Source organism: Hyperolius riggenbachi, chromosome 9 (genome assembly GCF_040937935.1).
Source record: "Hyperolius riggenbachi isolate aHypRig1 chromosome 9, aHypRig1.pri, whole genome shotgun sequence".
NCBI classification, from domain to species: Eukaryota; Metazoa; Chordata; class Amphibia; order Anura; family Hyperoliidae; genus Hyperolius; species Hyperolius riggenbachi.
The window spans coordinates 74,929,576-74,954,973 of NC_090654.1; the positions used below are offsets into that span (position 1 = coordinate 74,929,576).

The 25,398-nt window shown below is 45.7% G+C and overlaps 1 protein-coding gene across 2 annotated transcripts in view; it reads right to left on the minus strand.

Annotated features, from left to right (window-relative positions):
• Window positions 1–25,398, minus strand: part of CHST13 (carbohydrate sulfotransferase 13) — an 841,732-nt gene that overhangs the window by 34,946 nt on the left and 781,388 nt on the right. Inside the window, exon 1 of one of the 2 annotated variants that reach the window (XM_068253083.1) lies at window positions 18,132–18,401. The exons of the other annotated variant lie outside the window; for it this stretch is intronic. Within the exon in view, the coding sequence (XP_068109184.1) occupies window positions 18,132–18,219 (88 nt within the window). The 5' untranslated portion in view covers window positions 18,220–18,401. Of the gene's footprint in view, window positions 1–18,131; window positions 18,402–25,398 lie in introns of those variants that run through there. 2 annotated transcript variants of the gene reach the window in all.

Below are 25,398 nucleotides of genomic sequence, written 5' to 3' on the forward strand. Positions count from 1 at the left end.
TACAAAGAGCCCGATGGGCAAACCCACCCAGCCTGTCCATACAGCCCTCTACGATGTGGAGATGGTGATGTTAGTGTGGCTCAAAGATGCTGAGTGCAAGCACACCAAGCAGTGGATGGGGGGGCAAGGCCAAGTGGACAAGGCCAAGATGGCAAGACAAAAGAGGTGGCCAGCACACTTACGTTGCAGTTCAAGGCTCCTGATGTAAATCTGTCCAATAATTTTCCAATGAATACGACACCTCTTTCACAGCGGCCATTGCGTTGTGTCCCCTGTGACAGCAGGAAAGCAACACGACAGACCGGGACAGCAGCGCTGCACGTTATGCTCACATTGCATTGCTTACAGTGAAGCATACATGTAGATGCTGGAGCCGGGAAGGTAAGCATTTACATCCCCGCTGTTCGGGGAGCTTTATCTCCGCCGCCAAGGGACCGAGGAGGACTGGGGAAGCCTCATTAGGATCCGGAGGCTTCCCCCACCTGAGGTAAGTACCCCCAGGGGAGGTTTTCTTGGTTACAGGGTTGGTTGACCTTACTGCAACCCACTTTTGTCAGTACAATTTTTGCTCTTTCACTTTTCCACACAACTTTTACATATTGCGCTATTTGGTATCCTCTTCTTTTAAAGTGTGCCCCACACCTCATGCCCCACACCTCACTCTTCTCGGTTCAGGTGTCCTTTAACCACTTAAAGGGAACCTAAACTGAGAAGGATATGGATTTTTCCTATTAAAATAATACCAGTTGCCTGACTCTTTTGCTAATCCTGTGTCTCTAATACTTTTAGCCACAGCCCCTGAACAAGCTTGCAGATCAGGTGATCTGACTGAAGTCAGACTGGATTAGCTGCATGCTTGTTTCAGGTGTGAGATCCAGATACTACTGCAGCAAATTGATCAGCAGGAGAGTCAGGAAACTCGTATTGTTTAAAAGGAAATAGCCATATCCCTCTCAGTTTAGGTTCATATAGGGAATAGGGAAATGGACATTACCTTGCTCATCAGTTGCCCTTTCAGTTATAATGGACAGCAACTGATATATTTCAGTTCTGACAAAATCTTGTCAGAACTAGACAGAATCATTGATAGAAGAAAATGGTGAGCTTCTGAGAGGAACTGACATTGAGGTAAATATGTAATATTCATTTGCAATTACATCATGTGTTTATTTTAAAATAATGTTTCTGTGGTTGCTGAGTGATACAGTAGATTGTTGGCAGTCTGGGGATTGCCTTAAAGCACAGAGGCACTGTAGACCCATCTAGCTGAGGGTCAATTTCAAAGAGTGAGTGTCCTTTTGTGAGGGTGAGGTGGTGGCTATTACTCTGAGGAACCTATCCTGTTACGGGTTTCCTGCTGGTGCTCAAAGCAGATTGATGGACTGAGATATGTTAATTGGCTTCCCTGTAAAATTGGCCCTAGACCTATGATGGACACATGACTATGGTAGGGATTACATTGTGAGCCCCTCTGAGGGACAATTAGTGACAAGACCATATACTCTGTACGGCGAGACGGAAGATGTCAGCGCTATGTACCATAAATATTAAATTATAATAATAGCACAACTGGTAAATTCATTTCACTATAGTTATATCATTAGCACAGGTGAAGGAGTGAACAAAAACAGCTCAAAACCTTGTGATTGAACTAAAAGGCAGTGTGCATTTTTTCACGAGATTTTTGCATAAAAATGTGCGTTTATATGCAAATTTTCATGCACAATTTTTTACCGTGGATAATTAAAGTTGATGGAAATCACATCCAATGTGTGAATTTATGTTGCAAGAAGTAAGGGTTTTTTTTTTCCGCTCCAGCAAAAATGTGAATTTTAGTAGAAGTTCTCTATTAAATTTCAATAGATTTGCAGCAAATACATTTTACAAAACGCACTTGAATTTTAATATGTGTGAGCCCTGCCTAACGGCAGACTGGTTGCTGGAAAAGAGGGTTAAATCAATCTCTGTTCTTACTAATATCCGCATCTCCGAGCATCTTCTAGCAATAGTCAATGACACCATGGAGGTATTTACCAAGGCATGGCATCCCTGGCTCGCATGCACCAACATCAATGGCCTTCGCTCCTTTGTCCTGTCGGTGTGATCCTGGGTACCAATTTGACTAGGTCTACTTAAATGGGACCTTTCTCCTTGACATCCCTTACCATAGGGGCGACTTGAATGGTTTTACTTGTATTGTCTCCCTATACGATTTTGATGTTAACTGTGACTAGTTTCTCTGTTCTGGTTTTGTTAAGCTGTTATCAATGTTTTTTACTGTAGAAGGTACCATCTGACAAAATTGTTTGAACAAATTGGAAAATGTTCAATAAAACTCTTTTAAAACTAAAAAGAGGGTTAGATGAGTCTGAAAACATTATCTTCTTCTCTTAGCAATAGTTACCTCATATTAAACCTAGGCAGCTATCATTGTGTTGCATTACAATTTGCAAGGAAATTGCAGCTAAGGATATAGCAAGTGAAAGAACCATTTACTGTATAATCAAGAACTGCAAAATGAGAGGTTAAATTATGGTGGAGAAGGAATGCCCAGCAAGGGCAAGGACCGTCTACTGCCTAGGAATTAGCTACAGAATTGTGGTGCCACCAGTATCGGAAGCAGGTGGGTGTGAGGACATCTGCATACTTGGACAACGGCCTTTTCCCCACGATGGGCAGAAAAGAAGCTGCCTTCTTCTTCCCCCCCCCCCCCCCCCCCCAAAAAAAAAATTGATAGAACAGATAAAAATGGGTTCAATTATTTTCTCTGATGAATCCTTTTTTCAACTGTTTCGGACAGCATCTGAAAAATTGACTGTACAGAGGAGGAAAAGAGAATGCTATCATGAGTACTATTGTGGCATGACAATATTAAAGCATCCTGACACCATTCATGTGTGGGAGTGCCTCTCATCCAAGGGAGTGACCTCACTCTCAGTTCTGCCCAAGATCCCTGCCATATATATAGACAGGTATAAAAATGTCCTCCAAAAACAACTTGTCTCAACAATGCAGGAGCAATCTGGTGATGATCTGTGCAGTTTCCAGCATGATAGAGCTCCAAAATTTTGGATCCATTGCATGGAAACTCCTTGGATTTTGAAGTGTACCCAAGGCTGAAAAAAGGTAAAAAAAAGTAAATACCTACATAAGTAGTGGGAAGCCTCTGGATCCTTTAGGGGCTTTTCCGCCATCTTCTGGTCCCCTATCACCAAGCACGGACCCCCTTAAGATTACCGACAAGGGCTTATTGGTAATCACGTTGGGTGCAGCACGGCCACGCTTGTACCTGAAGAGGAGCGCGGCCGGATGTTAAAGAGAATCTGTACTCTAAAAGTCTTACAATAAAAAGCATACCAGTCTATTCATTATGTTCTCCCGGGCCCCTCTGTGCCGTTTCTGCCACTCCCTGCTGCAATCCTGGCTTGTAGTTGCCAGTTTTAGGCAGTGTTTACAAACAAAAGACATGGCTGTTACCAGCTTGTGACAGGCTCAGAGGAACTCACTCTGTGACTCACACAAAGCTGCAGGAGGCGTAGAGAGGGTGTGTATAGCTTCTATCCTATCACAGAGCAGCACATTCCAGCCTGAGTGCCTGAGCCTGACAAAGATGACAGAAGAAAGAAGATTAGATTATATAACTGAGATAATACAGCCACTGTGCAACTAGGAAAGGCTGCAGTAAGACAGACCACATTAGAACAGGTATATGAACTTATAGGATAGAAGAAATAAGGCTGAAAATTTTGTTACAGAGTCTCTTTAAGGAAGATCCAGAGGCTTTCCCCTTCTTAGGTAAGTATTTGCTTTTTAAACTTATTTACGTCTCAGGTTCTCTTAAATCCCACTGAGAACTTGTGGTCAGTTTTCAAAAAGTGCAGTGGATGGACAAATTGAGATGAACTCCAATCACTAACAAGGCAAGAATAGATCACAATCAGTCGGGATTTGGCTGAGAAGCTGATGTCCAGCCTGCCTAAGACAATTGGCAAACAAAGCTGAATATAAAAATGCTGCATGGCATACAGAAATGTTTGCAGAGCACATTCATGCCATTGCCAAAACATGTGGCCAATACTGTATACATAAGCCAATTTACCTGCATTAACTGCATTTGTTGGTTCAGCTATTTTTGTGATTTGCAAATTTCTTCTACATTTTAACATCAAGCAGAATATTTAAGCTTTGCAATCCGCTACCTCCTCACTGGACAACCAACCAACATCATCCTCCATTTCCTGCATTTTCCAGTGACACAGGAAGCTGCAAAGCTGAAACAGGAAACACTGATGTCACCCTCCTAGCTTCACAGTGTAGGCAAATTATAATCCAATTAAAAAGCAGAAGATTATCGCTCACAATCATACCACATGGGCAGTATAGCTGATAACCAGAGATTGTTGGATCTACATAACCATAAATAAGGGTGAGGTCCAATTCCATTCTGGAGTACCTGCCCTAGTGATAGATGCAAATACATCCTACTTAAAGAGAACCCGAGGTGGGTTTAAAGAATATTATCTGCATACAGAGGCTGGATCTGCCTATACAGCCCAGCCTCTGTTGCTATCCCAAACTCCACTAAGGTCCCCCTGCACTCTGCAATCCCTCATAAATCACAGCCGTGCTGCTGACAAACAGCTTGTCAGAGCGGGTTGTGTTTATCTCTATAGTGTCAGTCTGCTGCTCTCCCCGCCTCCTGCAGAACTCCAGTCCCTGCCTGCATCCCTTCCCTCCCTGCTGATTGGAGGGAAGGGACAGGGGCAGGGACCGGAGCTATGCAGGAGGCGGGGGAGCAGCTGAGACTGACACTACAGATGTAAACACAGCCTCACAGCATGGCTCTGATTTATGAGGGATTGCAGAGTGCAGGGAGACCTTAGTGGAGTTTGGGATAGCAACAGAGGCTGGGCTGTATAGGCAGATCCAGCCTCTGTATGCAGATAACATTCTTTAAACACACCTCGGGTTCTCTTTAAGCTATGAGAGCATCCTCTGCATCCACTGCTGCGAGAAATGTGGGTGCACCATGGGCTGCCAAAGGCTGTAATGTAAAGTATGGCTCTAGTGCAGGCATGGGCAAACTTGGCCCTCCAACTGTTGAGGAACTACAAGTTCCACAATGCATTGCAGGTGTCTGACAGCCACAGTCATGACTCATAAAGGCAAATGCATTGTGGGATTTGTAGTTCCTTAACAGCTGGAGGGCCAAGTTTGCCCATGCCTGCTCTAGTGGCTCTCAGGCTGGGTGCACACATGGCTGTGCGTGAAAGGTTGAGTTGTAGGTTGTGTGCGGGTTTTTTTGTGTGTGCGTTTTTAGTGCGTTTGCGTTAGTGTTTTTCTTGCATATACGTTTTTCAAGCATTTCGCGTGCGTTTTTATGCATTTGCGGTTCACATATACAAAACGCCTGTGCGTTTTGTGTGCATTTTTAATGTGTTTTTACATTGTGTTTTATGGAAATCACTAGGAAGATAACAGGAAGCAGAAATACATCACAAAACAATCAATCAAAAACGCATACAAAGTGCAATACATTGCGTTCCCATTGACTTTCAATATGTGCATTTTTGAATATTATGCAACAAAACCAGTGTTTTTAAAAACGCATATGCGTTTTTTTTATATGCGTTTTTCATGCGGCCCATAGACTTCCATTAGCGGCAAAAACGTTAAGTTTTCCGCAAAATTAGCGATTCTGCTAAGTGTGTTCCTAGCCTGAGACAGTAATTTAGGCACGGTTAAAAAACAGATGCCAATTTATTTTCAAAATAGCGTAATTTCGGCAATAGCTGGGGGACGAATTACGTCTTCTCCCGAGTCCATTTCAGCCTGGAGGGGGAACAGTAATTTACGCTGCCGGTACTTTTGCAGGAGCGAGGTGTGCCATTTTTTTGGGCTTCACCCTGCACCCAAATTTACCAGTGCTGTTTTTGCATGTATGCTTATGAAGGTCCATAGGAGTAAATGGAAGCATGGAAAAATGCTTGACGGGAGCATGACGAGAGCTCGCACGGACGGGCTGCGACTGTGCCAACTGGCGGAATTACTGGGCTGCCTAGCGGAGGATCCTGGCAGCCTGGGAAGATGTCAAGGGACCGGTCAGCCTGAAGGAGGCTGAAGGAAGCCCAAGGTAAGAATCAATATTTTCTTTAAGTCTCAGGTACACTTTAGGGAAGCATTTATTGTGTGGCATCGACTGCTAGTACAGAGACTTCAGCATGAGAATGGCCCACTCATATATCTGTGGACATGTGGAACCGAAAATCACTGTTTTGGGGGCTGGTGTGAGGGAGAAAATATTGGCACGTCAAATGGTCTAATGGTGGCCACTAATGATCCAATCTTTTTCTTCCAATCTTACCAAATCTTTGTAGTATACAGGTAAATTGAGTAAATATATTGAATGAATACTATAGGCAGTTCTCTTATATTACATAAAAATGGTAAGATTGGATGAAAAAGATTGGACAGTTAGTGGCCACCTTAAGTATATTGGCCAGTTCAGGAAGCCGGGATGTCTATGGATACTTTCAGTCAGGTAATGTAAAAAACGTCAACAGCTGTGAATACAGCAGCAATCCACCTCAGAGTGACTTCACAACTCCCTGTGAAACATGCCTATCCTGTACCAAAGACAGGAATGTGGGGAAGGGGTCCTTTTAAAGGGTGATGTCAGCTGTGAAATATTTTAGTGTTTTTATAAGACAGGGGTCTCTGAAACAGAATGTTGATTCTTGAAATGAGCTTTCACAATGCAATCCAGACACAAGGAGAGTGTGTGCTTGGGATGGGGGGGAGACTGCTTTTGCGGCTGCCACTTTGGTACAGATCCTGGGAGGGGCCACAACTTACAGCCTAAACAATTAACCCATTCACAACCATGTGTCGAGCCCACCACACAAGCTGGGCTAATTTTAGCATTACTGCGGTTAGGAGGGAAGGTCTGCAGCACAGAATGAATGAACGCTTTTGTGCCGGGTCCCTCCAGGCTGCTAAACAATACAATCTGGCGCACTCCCGTCGTTTTTACAATTAAGCGTGCAACAGATTGGCTGAGACCACCTTCACAGTGAACGTTGCGCTCCCTGCAGCATTGGATTGGGAAAATGGCGCCGCGTGTTAGTCGTGCATTGCCTCAACTACAGTGAAGCATACAGTCAATGAAAAGTATGCTTTACTGTAACCATTAACATGTGAATTTTGTGGTAACAGTACATGGCGCACTCTGTTGTACAGCAACGCACCCGCTACACTGTGAATGTTGTATTAGGGTAGGCTTACACAACGGAATTTGTGCATTGCGTCGAATACAGTGAAGCATACAGCCAATGAAAAGTATGCTTTACCGTAACCATTAACATGCACATTTTGCGGTAAAGCACTGCATGCAGTGCAGTACATGCAGCACTCCGCTGTACCGCAACACACCCCACCGCACTGTGAATATCGCATTAGGGTAGGTTCACACAGTGGAATTATTTGGGCGTTACATCAAATACAGTGAAGCAAACAGTCAATGAAAAGTATGCTTTACTGTAACCATTAACGTGCACATTTTGCTGTAACTGCAGTGCGGTACATGCTGCACTCTGTTGTACCGCAATGCACCCGCCGCACTGTGAACGTCACATTAGGGTAAGTTCACACAACTGATTTTAAAACTGGTGTCTCTTGGCAACGCACAGCGGATGGTACCTAGTCACAATTTATTTGTAACAAGCGCCTGTTTATTTGCAACGGTGCGATGTCCATACATGGGCAGTTCGGCTCACACTATTACACCAGAGCCTGATGCACTGCATCGATACACTGATAGGATTATGCCCTAGTCACTAGGGCCTAGTGGAACCATTGCAGGGCGTTGCATGGCAATTATAACTGAAGCACTGCGCACTATAAATACACCCATAATGTGAATTATATTATTTTTCAAGTTCAAGTCCAAGCAAAATTGTTTACCTAGTCCTGAGTAGCCTCTCTGTGCCATATCCGTAAAATTATACATTATTACTATATTATACATATAGTCCTGTTTTCTGAAACACTTTATCAGCAAAGAAACAGTGAGGGGCTGGTGCACACCAAGAGCGCTTCTGAGCGGTTTGAAAAGCGCCTGGCTAATGTATTTGAATGGGATGGAGCACAGCAGTGATGAGCTTGTTCCCCAAACGCAAACACGGGTCCTACAGCATTTACTGCCGATTTCTGAGGAGATTCTGCCGCAATGTTAAGTATAGGAAAGTGGAAAATCACTAGAAAGTGCTGGATGGCCTAGTGCACACCAGAGCGGTTCGGCTGCGGTTTGCGATCCGCTTGCGGGTGCGGATCCGCTTGGGTAATGTATTTCAATGGGCTGGTGCACACCAGAGCGGGAGGCGTTTTGCAGAAACGCATACTCCCGGGCTGCTGCAGATTTTGGATTGCAGAGGCGTTTCTGCCTCAATGTTAAGTATAGGGAAAAAAACGCAAACCGCTCTGAAAAACGGCACTTCAGAGCGGTTTGCCAGGCGGTTTTTGTTACAGTAGCTGTTCAGTAACAGCTCTACTGTAACAATACATGAAATCTACTACACCAAAAACTCTTCACAAAACCGCAAAATGCTAGCTGAAACGCTACAGAAAAATAAGAAAAAGCGTTTCAAAATCTGCTAGCATTTTGCGGATCTGCTAGCGTTTTTTGGTGTGCACCAGGCCGATCAGAGCGTTTTTCCAAGCATTTTCCTTACAGAAGCTGTTAAGTTATACCACTACTGTAACAAGAAATAAAAAAAAAAGCTGCACCATAACGCTCCAAAAATCGCTAGGCATGATTAGAAAATCGCTAGGCACCTGCCTAGAAAAATCACTTTAAAAAGCGCTAAGCATTTGTGATTACGCTAGCGCTTTTTGGTGTGCACTGGGCCAGAGACAGCTTGCGACAAGGTTTTACTGCAGGAAAGTTCAAAGGTTTTAAAACTGCAAATGTGACAGAATGATGCAATGTTATAAAAACATTAAAAAAAAGCTATATAATTGAAAATAATGTTCTATTCATTATCTGTACTGCATATATAATTCATTATATCATACTTTTTTCACTTCAGATTTTCTTTAATGTCTGAAGCTCAAATGTCTAGAGCTGCAGGCTCTCCTCAGGGAGTGCTTCACCTGTGGTAGGAGGGAGCAATACTGGGGGGCAGGGATCTTGACAATAAATGTGATGGGACATGCCTATCCTTGCTGGGGGCATGGCAATACGTGTATTTCATGTGTGCAGTGGTATAGCAATAGAGGATGAAGAGGTTGCAGCTACAACAGGGCTCTCTTGGATCAGAGGTGCCGACCAGCTGGTCTCCCTTGTCAGCTCCTCCCTGGCTACCTCAGTGCTGGTGCACACCAAGAGAAGCTCTGAGCATTTTTAAAGACGCTTGCGGGCTGAAAACTGCCTGGCCAATGTATTGCAATGGAATGGTGCACACCAGAGTGGTTCGTTTTTTCCCCAAACGCAGGTCCTGCAGCATTTTTGCTGATTTCTGAGGCGATTCAGCCTCAATGTAAAGTATAGGAAAGTGGAAAAAACGCTCTGAAAAACGCTAGGCATGTTTAGAAAATTGCTCTAAACATGCCTAGAATCTAATCGAATCGAACATGCCTAGATTAGAAAAACCACTTCAAAAACTGCTAGCGTTTGCGGATCCGCTAGCGGTTTTAGGTGTGCACTGGCCCTCACATGGGGGATGCAGGGATACTGGGAGGAGTTTGGCCAATTCAGTCCGAGCTGCAACTGACATTCCCACAGGTCCCGTCAGTTTTGCACAAAAAAAAAATGAATAATACAAAACTGATTTACGTACAATGCTGAAAACTGCACATTGCAAATAGGATATATTCCACAAACCGTGCCTCATAGATGGTTTTGAAGGGAACAAACTGCAATGGTAATGCAACACAAAATGTTGATCAAATTAATGAGAAGTACATTGTTTCCTGCTGCACGGAACAGAACAATTGTCGGACATCTGCTTCCAATTCAATCTATGCGTTTCTTGGAACACATCTCTTCATCATAAACAATGAACATTATACAGTTTATGTACCGTGGCATTTAAATGCATCTTTCCCCAAATATGTATTATTAAGGCCCAATCAAATGGCTGTATGTCTCTCGGATGCAATCCACATACGTAATCTACCCCCTACCCCCCTGACACTTTCTGTAAATCCAATACAAACAGCTCTACATCTGTTTATAGTGTGAACGCTGTAACTTTTTAAGCATGTCTTAACTGTCAAATAAAACCCCGCCCACCTCCCTCCAGGCGCTGAACGCTTTCAAGGCACGGAATATGACGCCTGGTTTTCTTAGATAGCAAGGAGCTCTCTGTCTATGCTGAACAGACCGCCAGCATCCAACTTACAGTAAGTTATTCTGACCTGATCATAGACATACGAGAACAAATCTACAATACTGTCTTCAAAGCCTGAACATGAAAAAAGTAGGTGCTCATTATAAAAGCGTGATTTACAGCAAAGAAGGGAAATTTGAGCGCCTGTTGGTGCCTGCCGAGGCATGCCAATATGCAAATTGTGGCATTACATAGCGGGCACAGACCCTCTGTGCCAGGAGGGGGGGGGGGGGGGTGGCTGACAGGTTAAGGTTGGTGGGTTAAGTGTTAGGCTCCACCGGGGGCGGGGGGGATGGTTAAGAGTTCCACATAGATAGAGGGAGGGTAATGACTCAGCATAGGTAGATGGAGGTCTTAGGATTAGGCATCGGTAGAAGGTGGTCTCAGGGTAGGCATCAATAGAGGGAGGACATAGGGTTATGCATAGGTAGACGGAGGTGTTAGGATTAGGAATCTGTAGAAGGAGGTCTTAGGGTTAGGCAGTAGTAGAGAGGTCTTAGGGTTAGGCATCTTTAGAGGGAGGTCTGAGGGTTAGGCATCGGTAGAGAGAGGTCTTAGGATTAGGCATCGGTAGAGGAAGGTCTTAGGGTTAGGCATCGGTAGAGAGAGGTGTTAGGATTAGGCATCAGTAGAGGAAGGTCTTAGGGTAAGTCAGCAGTAGAGTAAGGTCCTAGGGTTCAGCAGCAGTAGAGGGAGGTCTTAGGGTTAGGCATCGGTAGAGAGGTTTTAGGGTTAGGCATCGGTTGAAGGGAGGTCTTAGAGTTAGGTATTGGTAGAGGGAGGTCCTAGGGTTAGGCATTGGTAGAGAGAGGTCTTAGGGTTAGGCATTGGTAGATAGGTCTTAGGGTTAGGCATCGATAGAGGGAGGTCTTAGGGTTACGCAGCGGTAGAGAGAGGCCTTAGGATTAGGCATCGGTAGAGAGAGGTTTTAGGATTAGGCATCGGTAGAGGAAGGTCTTAGGGTTAGTCAGCAGTAGAGGAAGGTCTTAGGGTTCAGCAGCAGTAGAGGGAGGTCTTAGGGTTAGGCATCGGTAGAGAGGTCTTAGGGTTAGGCATCGGTAAAGAGAGGTCTTAGGGTTAGGAATCGATAGATGGAGGTCTTAGGGTTAGACATCAGTAGAGGGAAGATTCTGTGTGAGAGTTGGGTTAGGTTAAGCCATAGTAAATATCAGTAAAAAACAGTCTCTCTAATGTAGCTTTGCTCAATAGGTATAAAATACTTATTAAGGGACCCTTAACTCTAAAAAAAAAAATGAGTTTCACTTACCTGGGGCTTCTACCAGCCCCCTGCAGCCATCCTGTGCCCTCATAGTCACTCACTGCTGCTCTAGTCCCTTGCCACCAGCTAGTTTTGTTTTTGCTGACTCGGAGTCGGCGGGCCGCCATGCGTACCTTTGCACGCATTCCCGCTGGTGCTGGAAGCTATTGCGGACATTAACGCGTACATTTTAAAATATATGTGTTGGACCTGCAACGCATAAAAATGTCCATGTTAATGTCCTCGGTGGCTTCCTGCACCAGTAGGAATGCATGCAAAGGTACGCATGGCGGCCCGCCGACTCCGAGTCAGCAAACAAAAAACTAGCTGGCAGCGGGGACCAGAGGAGCCATGAGTGACTGCGAGGGCACAGGATGGCTGCAGGGGGTTGGTAGATGCCCCGGGTGATTGAAACTCTTTTTTTTATTTTTTTTTAGAGTTAAGGTACCCTTTAAGTCCTTAGTAGCTGTAAGCAGTGTCCTCTTGTCAAAGGTGATAATAGCATTCAAATATATCCTGCTGCACTTCAATGCAATCACATGTAGAAAATCCCTTTCTACATGGTGCACAGGGTGCACCTATTCCTTGAAGTGTGTGAATACTAAGGGTGAACGTTGTGCGTATGATACACCCTATGGTTTTGCATTTTGTTTATGCTTCCCTTACATATGCTTCACTGGATGCTAATAAGAAGCGAAATCGAGATCCCTTTCTACATGTGATTGCATTGAAGAGCAGCAGGATATATTTGAATGCAAATATCAGTAAAGACTACCGATATTGTACTATTGGAATTAAGTAGTAGAATATCGGTAATTGTACCGATATTCTACTAGCTGCAAATTCTGCCCTTTTTTCCAGGTGTCTTTTTTACATGTATGTCTTCAAAGCTACTTTGCTGTACTTCCCTTGAATATCACAATTGGTGATAATAAAATACAAAATTGTGCAGTTTTAGAGTTACCGTTTAGTATATACTATTTATATCAAGGGCACTTAAAGAGGAACTATATTGAAAACAACGTAATGGGTAAAAGAACTTTTTTTTTTTTTTACAATACTCATTTATAAATGATTTAGTCAGTGTTTGCCCATCTGTAAAATCTTTCCTCTCCCTGATTTACATTCTGAAATGCATCACTGGGGGTGAAATATTTAGTCCTTTCAGGTAATCTCTGCAGGAAGTTCATTTACTGAGAGTTCTAAAGCCAGCAGAATGTATACTTGGTCTCCCAGAATGCTCTAGGGGTGAGAATTACACATCATTGCTAAATAGCCTAAGCTAAACATCACTGGGAGGGCAGGACTACATAACAATATACAGCAATATATAGATATAGGAAGAGTTTCTGATGCTGATTGATTTCGATTGGCCCAATTCCCGAGCGATATATAATCTGCATCACGTTTGCGCACAAGCTGCCATCTTGTTGGCCAATTCTAACTGGTTCACTGGGCAGCCAATTAGAGATCTGCTTTAAACATCTGTTCATTGTGGGCCGTCTTGATCTACTGCAGATCAGCTTTACACCAATTCTTGCGTTTCTGAAGGCCAAAGCTTCTGACACTTTGGAAAAGGTTTGAGCAACAGGGGAAGCATTAACTACTGTGCCTGTGGGTCAAGGCTCTGCTGCAGGAGGACTTGCTGAGAGGTCCCATTCATCAGGCCTCTCACAGCTCTCCTGCAGCACAGGCAAGGTATAAAGAGAATATTTCATAGCCATCACACACAGCAGCTAGCAGAGGAGGGGGAAATCTATGTAATTTATACTGTGTCTACACAGCTGAGCCTGTACTCCCATTAACTCTTCCCCTGCAAGGAAATGCTTCCCTTCTCCATCCTCAGTCAGGCCTGGTGCACACCAAAAACCGCTAGCAGATCCGCAAAACGCTAGCAGATTTTGAAACGCTTTTTCTTCTTTTTCTGTAGCGTTTCAGCTAGCGTTTTGCGGTTTTGTGTAACGGTTTTGGTGTCGTAGATTTAACATATTGTTACAGTAAAGCTGTTACTGAACAGCTACTGTAACAAAAAACGCCTGGCAAACCGCTCTGAAGTGCCGTTTTTCAGAGCGGTTTGCGTTTTGCCTATACTTAACATTGAGGCAGAAACGCATCCGCAATCCAAAATCTGCAGCAGCCCGGGAGTATGCGTTTCTGCAAAATGCCTCCCGCTCTGGTGTGCACCAGCCCATTGAAATACATTACCCAAGCGGATCCGCACCTGCAAGCAGATCGCAAACCGCAGCCGAAATGCTCTGGTGTGCACTAGGCCTCACTGAATGAAATGCTTTCTGATTTGTCCTTAATTTAAAAAAAAGTACCAAATGTGATATAGATTTTAAAAAAAATGTCATTGGGTTGCATGGTGTAAAGTAGTGGATAGGGCACCTGCCTTGCATTGGTGGGATATGTTTGAAACTGGGCCACGATGATATCTGCATGGAGTTTGTACAAAACAAACCAAAAAAACATGCAGGTTTGTTAATTGGCTTCTCCCAAAACTGCCCTTAAATAGGGACACTATGGCCTGGTGCACACCAAAAACCGCTAGCAGATCCGCAAAATGCTAGCAGATTTTGAAATGCTTTTTCTTTTTTTTCTGTAGCGTTTCAGCTAGCGTTTTGCGGTTTTGTGAAGCGGTTTTGGTGTAGAAGATTTAATATATTGTTACAGTAAAGCTGTTACTGAACAGCTTCTGTAACAAAAACGCCGGCAAAACCGCTCTGAACAGGCGTTTTTCAGAGCGGTTTGCGCTTTTCCTATACTTAACATTGAGGCAGAAACGCATCCACAATCCAAAAAATGCCTCACCCCGGGAGCATGCGTTTCTGCAAAACGCCTCCCGCTCTGGTGTGAACCACCCCATTGAGATACATTGACCAAGCGTATCCGCAGCCGCAAGCGGATCGCAAAACGCAGCCGAACCGCTCTGGTGTGCACTAGGCCTTAGACAATGACTGTGGTAGGGATTGGATTGTGAGCACCTCTCAGAGACAGGGTCAGTTCACACTGAATTTGATTGTGAGCCCCTCTGAGGGACAGTTGGTGACAAGGAAACAATGGCGACATATACTGCATAAGGCGCTGTGGAAGATGTCAGCACCATATTAATACCAAATATGAATAATAATGAGGATAATATTCTGTCACAGTGCCCATACAGCACATGGCAACGGATCTCAGAAGCGGGCACTTCCAGCAACACAGGCATCGCATGGCACCTCATCAACATACATTTGTGCCCGTGACGCCAGGGCTGCGTAGTCGAGTTGAGGAGGCGGAGCAATGTTTTTTGTACCGAATCCACAGCCCCGTGTGACGCGGTGTCCAGTAGCGCACTGCTCAGATCACGTTTTTATAACGGAACCCAACGCTCCACGGAGGTAACGCATAGATGTGAACGCACCCATTGTGGGTCCACTGCAGCCAACTATGGGAGCAAAGCAGCGCCCTTACATTAGAATGCACAGCAGCGCATAGACTGCGAATGCACCCTAAGTGACTTGACTGTGTACTCTGTAAAGTGCTTCAGAAACTGTCAGCGCTATATGAATACGGCATAAATAATAATGGCATGGTGACTGTGATCTCCTCTGTGGGTCAATGAGTAGTGTGAACAGTTCTGTACTACTCTACGTAATATGCTAGCGATGCATACTGTAACCATAGAAAATGCACTAAGCAATGAATACATTTCTAGCCAGTCATCATTTCACCAGGCATCAATGATGGCACAATCCGCAACAAAGTGAAAGAGGCAGGTCAGAGGAGCTACTGTGACACTTAAAGGAAATGTCCGAGCTCCCCTAAAAAAAATGACATCTACGTCTTGTCTATGTGCTCTGGAGTGTACTGTGCAGGCGGAGAACTGCTGCGTCTGCGCAGTACACTCCAGACCGGCTCTCGTGCAGGCGCAGAGGATCCCGACCTGGTGAGGTCGCCATCGCGAACAAAGGGGACCCCGGGCCACCGGCTTTAAAGAGACTCTGTAACATTAAAAAGATCCCCTGGGGGGTACTCACCTCGGGTGGGGGAAGCCTCCGGATCCTAATGAGGCTTCCCACGCCGTCCTCTGTCCCACGGGGGCAGTCCTCCGAACAGCCGGCGACTGTGCCGACTGTCAGTTCAATATTTACCTTTGCTGGCTCCAGCGGGGGCGCTGTGGCGGCTTTCCGTTCCGAACTACACGGAAATACCCGATCTCATTCGGGTCCGCTCTACTGCGCAGGCGTAGGAAACTTGCGCCTGCGCAGTAGAGCAGATCCGACGGCGATCGGGTATTTCCGTGTAGTTCGGAGCCGACAGCCGTCAGAGCGTCTGCGCAGGAGCCAGGAAGGTAAATATTGACGTCACCGCTGCACGGACTCCACGGAGGGCTGCAGCGAGACCCCTGACGGATGGAGGACGGCGTGGGAAGCCTCATTAGGATCCGGAGGCTTCCCCCACCCGAGGTGAGTACCCCCCAGGGGATCTTTTCATGTTACAGATCCTCTTTAAGCTGAGCTGCGTCGAGGGACATATCAGCTGCCCGGGGCTGGAGGAAGCCCCGGGTAAGTAGATGTCATTTTTTTAGGAGCTCAGACATTTCCTTTAAGGCCCATACTCACTGGAAGATGGATCCGGGAACCTTCAGCATCGCAACCCGAAGAACAAGCATTTCCTGATCCATGTTCCCACCCGCGGGAGTGCGCAACGCCACACAACAGGCGTGAACAAGAGTTCAAATGTTCGCAACAGTTTGCGCTGGAGTTGTCAGGGATCTTAAAGATCTGATCCGCCGTGACACTTGTAATCGCTGCAAAATCGCTGAAACGGTCACTTGTCGTGCAAATATATCACCGGTCATGGAAAAGTCGCTTGAAAAATCGCAGGTATATATCTTACAGCTATCACAAGCTTAAAAGCAGGACGCTGAAGGCAGAGGATGTCCTCCAACATGCTGGAAAATGTCTGAGCCGCAGACCAACAGCCATTATAACAGCTCATGTGTAGCACTGTGGCTGAACACTCATTTGCAGCACCGGGGTTCCAAATCTACTCCCCACCACTAAAGCCACATGCAAGGGAGTGCATATGATATCCTACCCCATGTTTGTAAATTCTTTACAGGCAAGAATGGTAGAAATGAGATTGCAAGCTCTGTTGAACAGAACAACTGGTGTAAATGATTTACATACAATAAATCACAAGGCATAGCTACCAACATTTAAAAATAACTTCAGGGAACCCTGCTTCCAAATACATATAATACAACAAATATCCAGACTTTGGGGGGAAGGGGGTGGGGGTCTTTGGGGGAGGGGGGGTGTCCCTGAATATTATGCACACACTCATTGCTATCTAGATCAGTGATGGCTAACCTTGGCACTCCAGCTGTGACAAAACTACAAATCCCATCATGCCTCTGCCTCCCCGAGTTATGCTTAGAGCTGTCAGAGTATTGCAATGCCTCATGGGACTTGTAGTTCCACCACAACTGGAGTGCCAAGGTTAGCCATCACTGATCTATTTGCTTTCACAATGCAGTTTTCCATTAGAAAGATATTTTGAACACATAAAACTGCAAGAATGAAAGAAAGGATTTCAAATACAATTCATCAACGATTAAAAACAAGTAACATTTCTAAATGTCCTCTCACATGGAATGCATTCTGTTGCCACTGACAATATCATCGCATCTAAATGCAATGATGATTATTATTTAGTATTTATATAGTGCCGACATTTTACACAGTGTGTCTTGTTACTAACTGTAACACACATGGGCTCACCATCGAATCCCTATCATAGTCATATGCCCATCATAGTCTAAGGCCAATTTTTGGGGGGAAAGCTAATTAACTTATCTGTATGTTTTTGGGGGTGTGAGAAGAAACTGGAGTGCCCGGAAAAAACCCACGCAGACATAGGGAGAACAAACTCCATGCAGATAGTGCCCAGCTGGTATTGTAACCGGGGACCCAGTGCTGCAAGGCGAGAGTGCTATCCACTACGCCAGTGTGCTAAACCTACAGAATATATTGAGAGAAGCGGGTTCCCACGGAGTTACACACAGCATGCTCTGCGTTTACCGGGCAACGTGCACGTTTACAGTGGCCACAAAGCATACTTTCATTGTACTGTATGCTTCACTGTATAGTCACACCATTGCAATCTCACTGCAACATACACAAAGAGCCCTAAGAATTAGCATTCCCAGGGACCCCCGAAAACAGCCTGGGACGGTCCCTGGAAATGAGGGAAGGGTCATGGATTCTTAGAGGACAGTCTGGGAAGATCTGAGTACCATGATACTGTACCTTGCTGGTCTTTGCTGCCCCTTAGATCTTAATAATAGAATATCTGTATGACATCAAGTACGGCTAGAGAAGTTTCTAAGCCCATGAGATAGGCAGCAGACCCTCTGAGACGCAGAGCTTGCACTCTACAGCACAGGGAGCCCTGCCAGGGTGCTGCACACTTGGTAGGGGGGCACAGACACTTACCTGAGCTCAGACTGCTCTGGAAGTAGAAGATAACCAGGATAAAGGAGCCAAGGCAAGTGGCCAGGACCATAACTTTGCTCCTCCTCATTGTGTGCAGGGCTCCAGCCCAGGGAGATCATTGCCCATGTAGAATGAGCCGCTAGTTCTGCTGCTGTGATCCCACCCAAGAGCCTCTAGGTAGAAGAGCTACTTTCTCAGCAGAGCCAAGGGACCCACTGAGGACTAAACCACCCGGCAGGGGAGGACAGCTCCTAACCTCACACAGGAGCTCCCTGTTCACCCCCCACCTCCAGCAGCAGTCACAGCTGCTCAGCCCATTTCACAGCAATAGGTAGCGATGGAGGGGGGAGCTTCCCAGTACAATACCCTCCCCTTGTGTCTAATTCCCCTCTATCTACGCTTGGAACAGTCCAGCCTCTTTTTTTTCTATTACCGAAAAGTTTTGTGAAGTTCTGTAACATCTGCCAGAGTTTGCTTTTGCTGGCTGGTGACCCTCTGATTGTAAAGAGGACTCAACAAAATGCTTTTTTTGTTACAGTAAATAAAGTATGTCACTATGTCTGATTTCATTGTAGATCAAGTTACATAACATTGGAATTAACTCCAAATTAATTGTGCTGGATTATTATTATTATTGATTTATAAAGTGTGGTAGACAATGGTATACACAGAATATACACAGAATATAGACACCGATACAGAATATAGAAATGGTAGACCCTATAGGGTACTTACGTATTATCCTGTCTGGAAAGTTGGCACCTTTTTGTTAAAGTTCTGTTTGCTCCCCCAGGAAGATCTGACCATTTTTGGAAAGCTGAAAGTCCCGGCTTTCTGTTGCACTGGGTCCTGTGTCTGTATAATGCTCCGTTCCCAAGGTATGGGGTTTTGAATGAGGGATGTCCCCTGAACTTGGCTGCAGAAAGTGCAATTACAGAAGTACGGGACAAACCCGATATGATAATAAGCAGCACACCCGGCAGGTCGTCTTCTTCCTTCGCTGCATAAATATGTGTCTTCAAAACTGATGTCAAGTGCCCTGGGTCTCTACAGATGAAGGAGTAGTGCAGCTATACACCCTCTTCTCCTCTCTGTCTTGCTGGCATGGGCAGGAGACTCAATTCCACTGTGCTCTCTGCAGCAAAGTGCAGGAGACACCCGTCCCACAACCCCCCCCCCCCCCCCCCCGAACTTGGGAATGGGGCATCGCATTGACTCGGGACCCAGTGCAAAGGAAAGCCAGGACTTTCAGCTTTCCAAAAATGGTTATATCTGGCTAGGGGATCAAACTGAACTTTAACAAAAAGCTGCCAAACTTTCCAGAAGGGATAATATGCAAGTACCCCCCATAGTTATTGCAGTGACCAGGGGTGTAACTACGGGGGAGCACCGGGGTGACCCAAAACCACTAGGAAAGTATAGGGGACAAAAAGAGACTGAAACACCCTAATACTAAAAAGCAATGCTTGGTGCTGGCCACTAAGCATTGCTTTTTTAGTAGGAGGGTGTAATGGATTGCGGAGATGCCGCCGCGCGGTCTGGCAGCGGGGCGGCTGTCTCCGCGTTCAGACCAGCGGTTTCCACACAGCAGCATGCGTCTGATTTGTCTGAGCCTTCTAGTGCACACAGATGGAGACCTGGGAGGCAGGACCTTTATGCCAGTAAGAGAGGGATCAGCTGATCAGGTCGATCAGCTGATCCCAGTGCAGCTGTTGATTGGCTGAGTGGCGCTGGGCGGCACTGAGGAGCGCTGCACTATATATAGATCTCACTGGTCAGTCTCAGGTTGTCTGCCGTTGCGAATACTTACGTGTGAGCACTCAGACCTCAGTCAGATCCCACAGTGTGTTAGAACCAGGTGGACCTGGGAATTCACACTTAGCCAGATTACGCTTGTGTTATACTTTAGACCAGTTCCGGGGTGTTGTGACCAAGGACCTCACACCCAAGCTTAGGATTACTGTGTCATTGCTGTGTTATACTTTAGACCAGTTCTGGGGTGTTGTGACCAAGGACCTCACACCCAAGCTTAGGATTACTGTGTCATTGCTGTGTTATACTTTAGACCAGTTCCGGGGTGTTGTGACCAAGGACCTCACAACCAAGCTTAGGATTACTGTGTCATTACTGTGTTATACTTTAGAGTAGTTCCTGGGTGTCGAGACCACGGACCTCACACCTCAGACTAGGACTCTGCTCTATTTCTGTTATGACTATTTGCTCTGTCGACCTCTCTGTTGTTTTCTGCTTCGGTACCTCTGCATTTCTGCCTACCTGTTGCCAGACCCTGCCTGTACCCGGTTACCGAATCAGCCTTCTGTCTCTGTACCTTATCTGCTCGTGTGTTGCCGACCTGGCCTGACTGACCTTCCAGGCTGTCACTCACCCCTTGAGTGCTCAGTCTATCTGTACTAGCAGTGACACAATTCCACCAAGTGTCAGTTGCAACTAGGACTCCTGCTCCTCAGAGAGTCTGGCCGGTTAGCAGCCAGTGGCCTCTTCCCCTGGAGTCCTCTTGCTGCAGTACAGTCTATATCCGATATCCAGATATCCCTGGTTGCCAGGTTCTCTCTATTCCCTCTCTCTAGGGGATAGTTCCTGCACTTCCCAGGGACACCTGCCCCTCAGGTGGTTCTCGGCCAAGCTGCCTGTATCTCCCGCGTCACGGGAGATAGCCTACAGTTACACCAAACACTTACACTTTATTAGGTGTCCAGAGGTTAGTCATACTTGTATTATTGGTGATCCTGCAGATCATCCATAATCAGGTATACATCTATATTATTGATGATTCTGCAGATCATCAATGATCAGATTCTCTCTGTGTGCTGACACCGATCGTTACAGAGGGCTTTTTCGGTCTCTTTTAGTCCCCTATACTTTCCTAGTGGTTTTGGGTCACCCCGAGCTACTTGGGTACTCTATAATACGCTATGTTAGGTACAGTTTACATGGGAGGTCATTAGCATTCAATCAGTGACTGACTGGCCGAAAATTGTTGTGGACAATGTGTCAAACAGGAATGCATCCTACATATGCATGTTTTCCTTGAATTGTTTGTTCAAATGTTTTTCCATGTTAATCACTGAGCCTTCACGCTGGTAGCTGTGTTGTATTTGGAACGCCCTGTGATCATTGTACTGGGGGCACCTATGCCTGGGTAACCTAAAAAGGGGGCACCTACTGTATGTCTGGCTACCTATCATTCTCGAGTCCGCTGGGGGCACAATTTTTACTACCTCGCCCAGGGTGCGATTTAGCATAGAAGCTGCCCTGATGAGACAATAGCCCATAGTATAATATGGGGACCCGCTCCCCCTCCCTCCCCCTGGCAGAGGCAGAATGAGCTCAGCAATAGTGTTGTCCGGATCATGAACGATTCGGATCTTTGATCCGAATCTCTTTTGTGAGTTGAATCATCAAAATGAGTGTTTCGGATCACAAAGGGGGCGGGGCCAGGAGCGGCACGCCCCCCTCTCAGCGGGCAGCGGGGTCCTGGAAGCAGAGCAGAGATGGATCGCTCAGTTGGAGGGGAGCCAGCCTTGCAGGGACAGGTAGATGAGAGAAGGGACATGGGTGCCACCACGGCCAGATATGTGTAGAGCACACATACTGGCTGTAATGTGCTGCTCATTTTAGGCTGTCTGTTCCGTAGTTGTGCATAGTGAACAAATGGAAAACTTTTGGCTTAGAAGCACAGCTCAGTAACTTTGTAGACAGCGTGCTGGACTAGAATGACAGGGCAGGCACTGTGATTGCAGTGCAATATGATCCTCCTGCACTGCTCTAAACAGCTGCACTTCACTTCTGGGAATGCTTTGGGGAATGCTTTCTTTCACTGTGCGACGTTTGCATTCAAAGTATACAGATGAACATATAGGTGAAATATATGTAAAGCATATGATTGCAGCATGTGGGTATTGTGTGCAAACAAACATTTCTGCTCTCTGCTCGTCCCTCCTCCCTTCTCTGTCCACTCCCTGCCCGTCTCTGTACACCATCTCCCCTTCTCTGTGTGTCCACCCCCCTCCCCTTCTCTGTCCACCGCAGGGAAAGTCCTGTCCTGCTAGTCATTTCACCCCCGACCCCCGCCACCCGAATGGTTCCATAGTAAAATGATCCGAGATTCTTTTCAATGATCCCATTCGAATCATCCCGAATCATTGAAAACATCCGAACTTCCCATCTCTACTCAGCAAAGCCCTGTGTACAAATATTTATCTGCTCCCGTTCCTTCTCTCCTTTTCTCCTTCCCAGTCCCCAGTCTCACTCTGCTGCATTCCTGGCTCTCCATGCATGTCATGCATTTGGAAGCCAGAGTGGGCAGCATAGCGCAAGTGGCTGCAGCGTGGAGGAGATGCGACAAAAGCAGGTAAATATATTTACACAGCGCTCTGCTGCGCTACTCTGCATGTGGGAACTCCAATGAGTTCTGGGTCACCATGAGCTTGCTGGTTAGTCTGTACCTGCATGTGGGAAGGGAGAGGAAAGGCGGAGTCGTCACCATAGCCCCCGACCCCCACCCTGTGGTCGCTGGGGCCGAAAGGCTATTATTACGCCCATGATCTGATTAGTTGTATGAATGGAAGGACTGCAATATCACATAGGACTGCAGTTAACATGGGAATACTATGGTCCTGAATAGTTTAGGGTGATCAGGTCTTGTGCTGTTTTTGTACTCTTATTTTTTGTATTTTAGGTTGAAGATTCTCCTTACCTTCTAGAACCTAGGTTCTCAACGTGTGGTACGCATACCCCAGGGGGTACTTCTGATGGTTCCAGGGGGTACTCAGGCTTGATATACTCAACCAAGAATAACAAATTTAGGGTTTTAGAAAATGATAAATCTTATTTAAACAACACCAAATTAGTGTTTTAATGAAAAGCAATAGTAAATGCTTGGAAATTGTTTAGAACCAATTATCATGTACTACGATTAAATATATATTTGTCAAGTGGTACTTGTGATAATGTTTACTATGCTAGAGGGTACTTGATGAGTACAGGGTTTTAAAAGGGGTACATACCAATAAAATGTTGAGAAACACTGTTCTAGAAGATGCTGATGGTGTACCTTCCAGAGATACTGCAGGAGGAGGGGCTATTGTGGAAGAAGAGCAGTGGTCACTTCTGATTGGGTGATTCATTCTTTTCTCTGAACTGTTCATACAATCAGAATTTGTTGAAAATTACCTCATATCCCCCTCACATCTGCCCAGTGGCACAGAGTTCTGAACTTTTGAATATTATGGTGGTAACTCGTGGTGGATGTTTGAGTCATGTGACTCAAACATATTCTGGTCCATGTTTGGTAAATCCCCAATAAACAAACGGCTAGGGCCTTTAAATGGCAAATAAGTGTGTGTATCTTTAATGATAGAATAAGTTAAGTGTTGTTATTTGCAATATGAAGTGTACACCAGCATTATTATGTGTTTAAATGCATCCAAAAGAAAAAGTGTATATAATCATATCATAAAAAATGTGGGTAAGGTACTTATCTAGGTAGAGAGAAGCCTCTGAATAGTCCAGAGGCATCACATGTCGTCCTCATCCCACCCTTGCCACGCATGGACCCTATGAACATATCCAACAAGTGATCGATTACAGCCATACAGCCCAAGCCTAAAGGGGCCCTGAGCGGTAAATAAAATGGAAATTTGGGCTTACCTGGGGCTTCCTCCAGCCCCCTGTAGCCCGCCAAGTCTTCCGGCATCCTCTTCTTCCATCTCCTGGTCCTGCTGGCGGCTCCGGTAATCAGCGACTCTCAAGTGAAGTCGCTCGGGCGCGCCATTGCCCACCATCGCGTCAGCATGTTGATTGCCGTAAGCTTCCTGTGCATGTGCGGTTCTTTAAAGACTGAACTCAGATGAAGGGAACCTGAGATGGAGGAAAAAGTTTTATACATACCTGGGGCTTCCTCCAGCGCCCTTCGGTCTGAAACTATTCGGGAGTTTTAAATACGGACTCAACATCAGACCTGGCTTTATAGAAAACTATGAGCCCTAGGAACACCAGCTCTATGAAAAGTTATGAAGCTCAGAAGCAGTTGCCTTATGATAAACTGTAGCAACGTCTACCGGACAGAAAGAACATTCAAACTTTCACACATCCCCATCTCCTGCAGCCCCAGGGCCTACCGCTACATATATTAATTGGTGACGTATTCTCATTGTTTGATGCATCCACTAGAACCAGGCTACACTGGGCAGACTTGCCAATCTGTTATTTCCTGTTGTTCTCTGATAGCTAATTTGATTAGAGTTTGTGTATGCCTGTAGTTACGTTCTGACAAATAGCTTAGGTCCCTTTTCCATTTGCGAAGTGATGCAAGTGCGGCTACCTAGCCGCATCGCATCACTTCCGCATCTCCCGATGCAGAAGTGTATGGTGGTGACTGGACTTGGATGCGGCTGTGAAAGAATCTCCTGCATGCTGCAGATTCTCTAATCACTCTGCACTGCTCCGCATAACCAGCACACAATGCAAACTGTTCCATTGCCGTGCATTGGTTTCAGGTCGGCCAGGGTGCAATGCGGCTATGTAACTGCATTGCACTGCATGTAATGGAAAAGGGCCCTAATTTGATATTGTGTGTGTAATAGATCTAAGCTTTGATAAGATCCTTTACATTTCAAAAAGAGGAAGACTGTAATGCTGGGAATACACCATGAGTTTTTTGGCAGATATATGGCTCGATATATATACTGTACTTTTTGGACTAATAAGACTCACTTTTTCTCCCACCAAAGTGGGGGGAAAAGTCACTGCATCTTATAGTCCAAATGCAGGGAGTTCCTGACTTGTGAATGCTTGCCAATACAAAACTCCAACCAGCTGCAATGCCAGGGACTCCCTGTACTGTGCCCATGCAGAGGAGGACACAGGGGGACACATAGAGGACACAAGGGGACACAGGGGCATAGAAGAGGACGAGGACACAAGGGGGGCAGAGGAGGACACAGGGAGACATATGAGGTACAAAGGGGGCATAATCCAACAGAAGGAGGCCTGTTCCTGCAAGCGACAGTATTTATATGTGTGTACATATTTATTGTAAATTTAGGATTAAAGGGAACCTTAGCTGACACCAAAAAAAAGTTTAATTTACCTGGGGCTTCTACTGGCCCCCTGCAGATGTCCTGTGCCAACACCAGGGCAAACCGATCCTCCGGTCCCCCTCAGCGAGCCAGTTTCACTTTTGCTGACTGATCAGTCGGAGGGCTAGTGCGCCTGCACGGCCTTGGCTACATGCGTCATGTGTGAG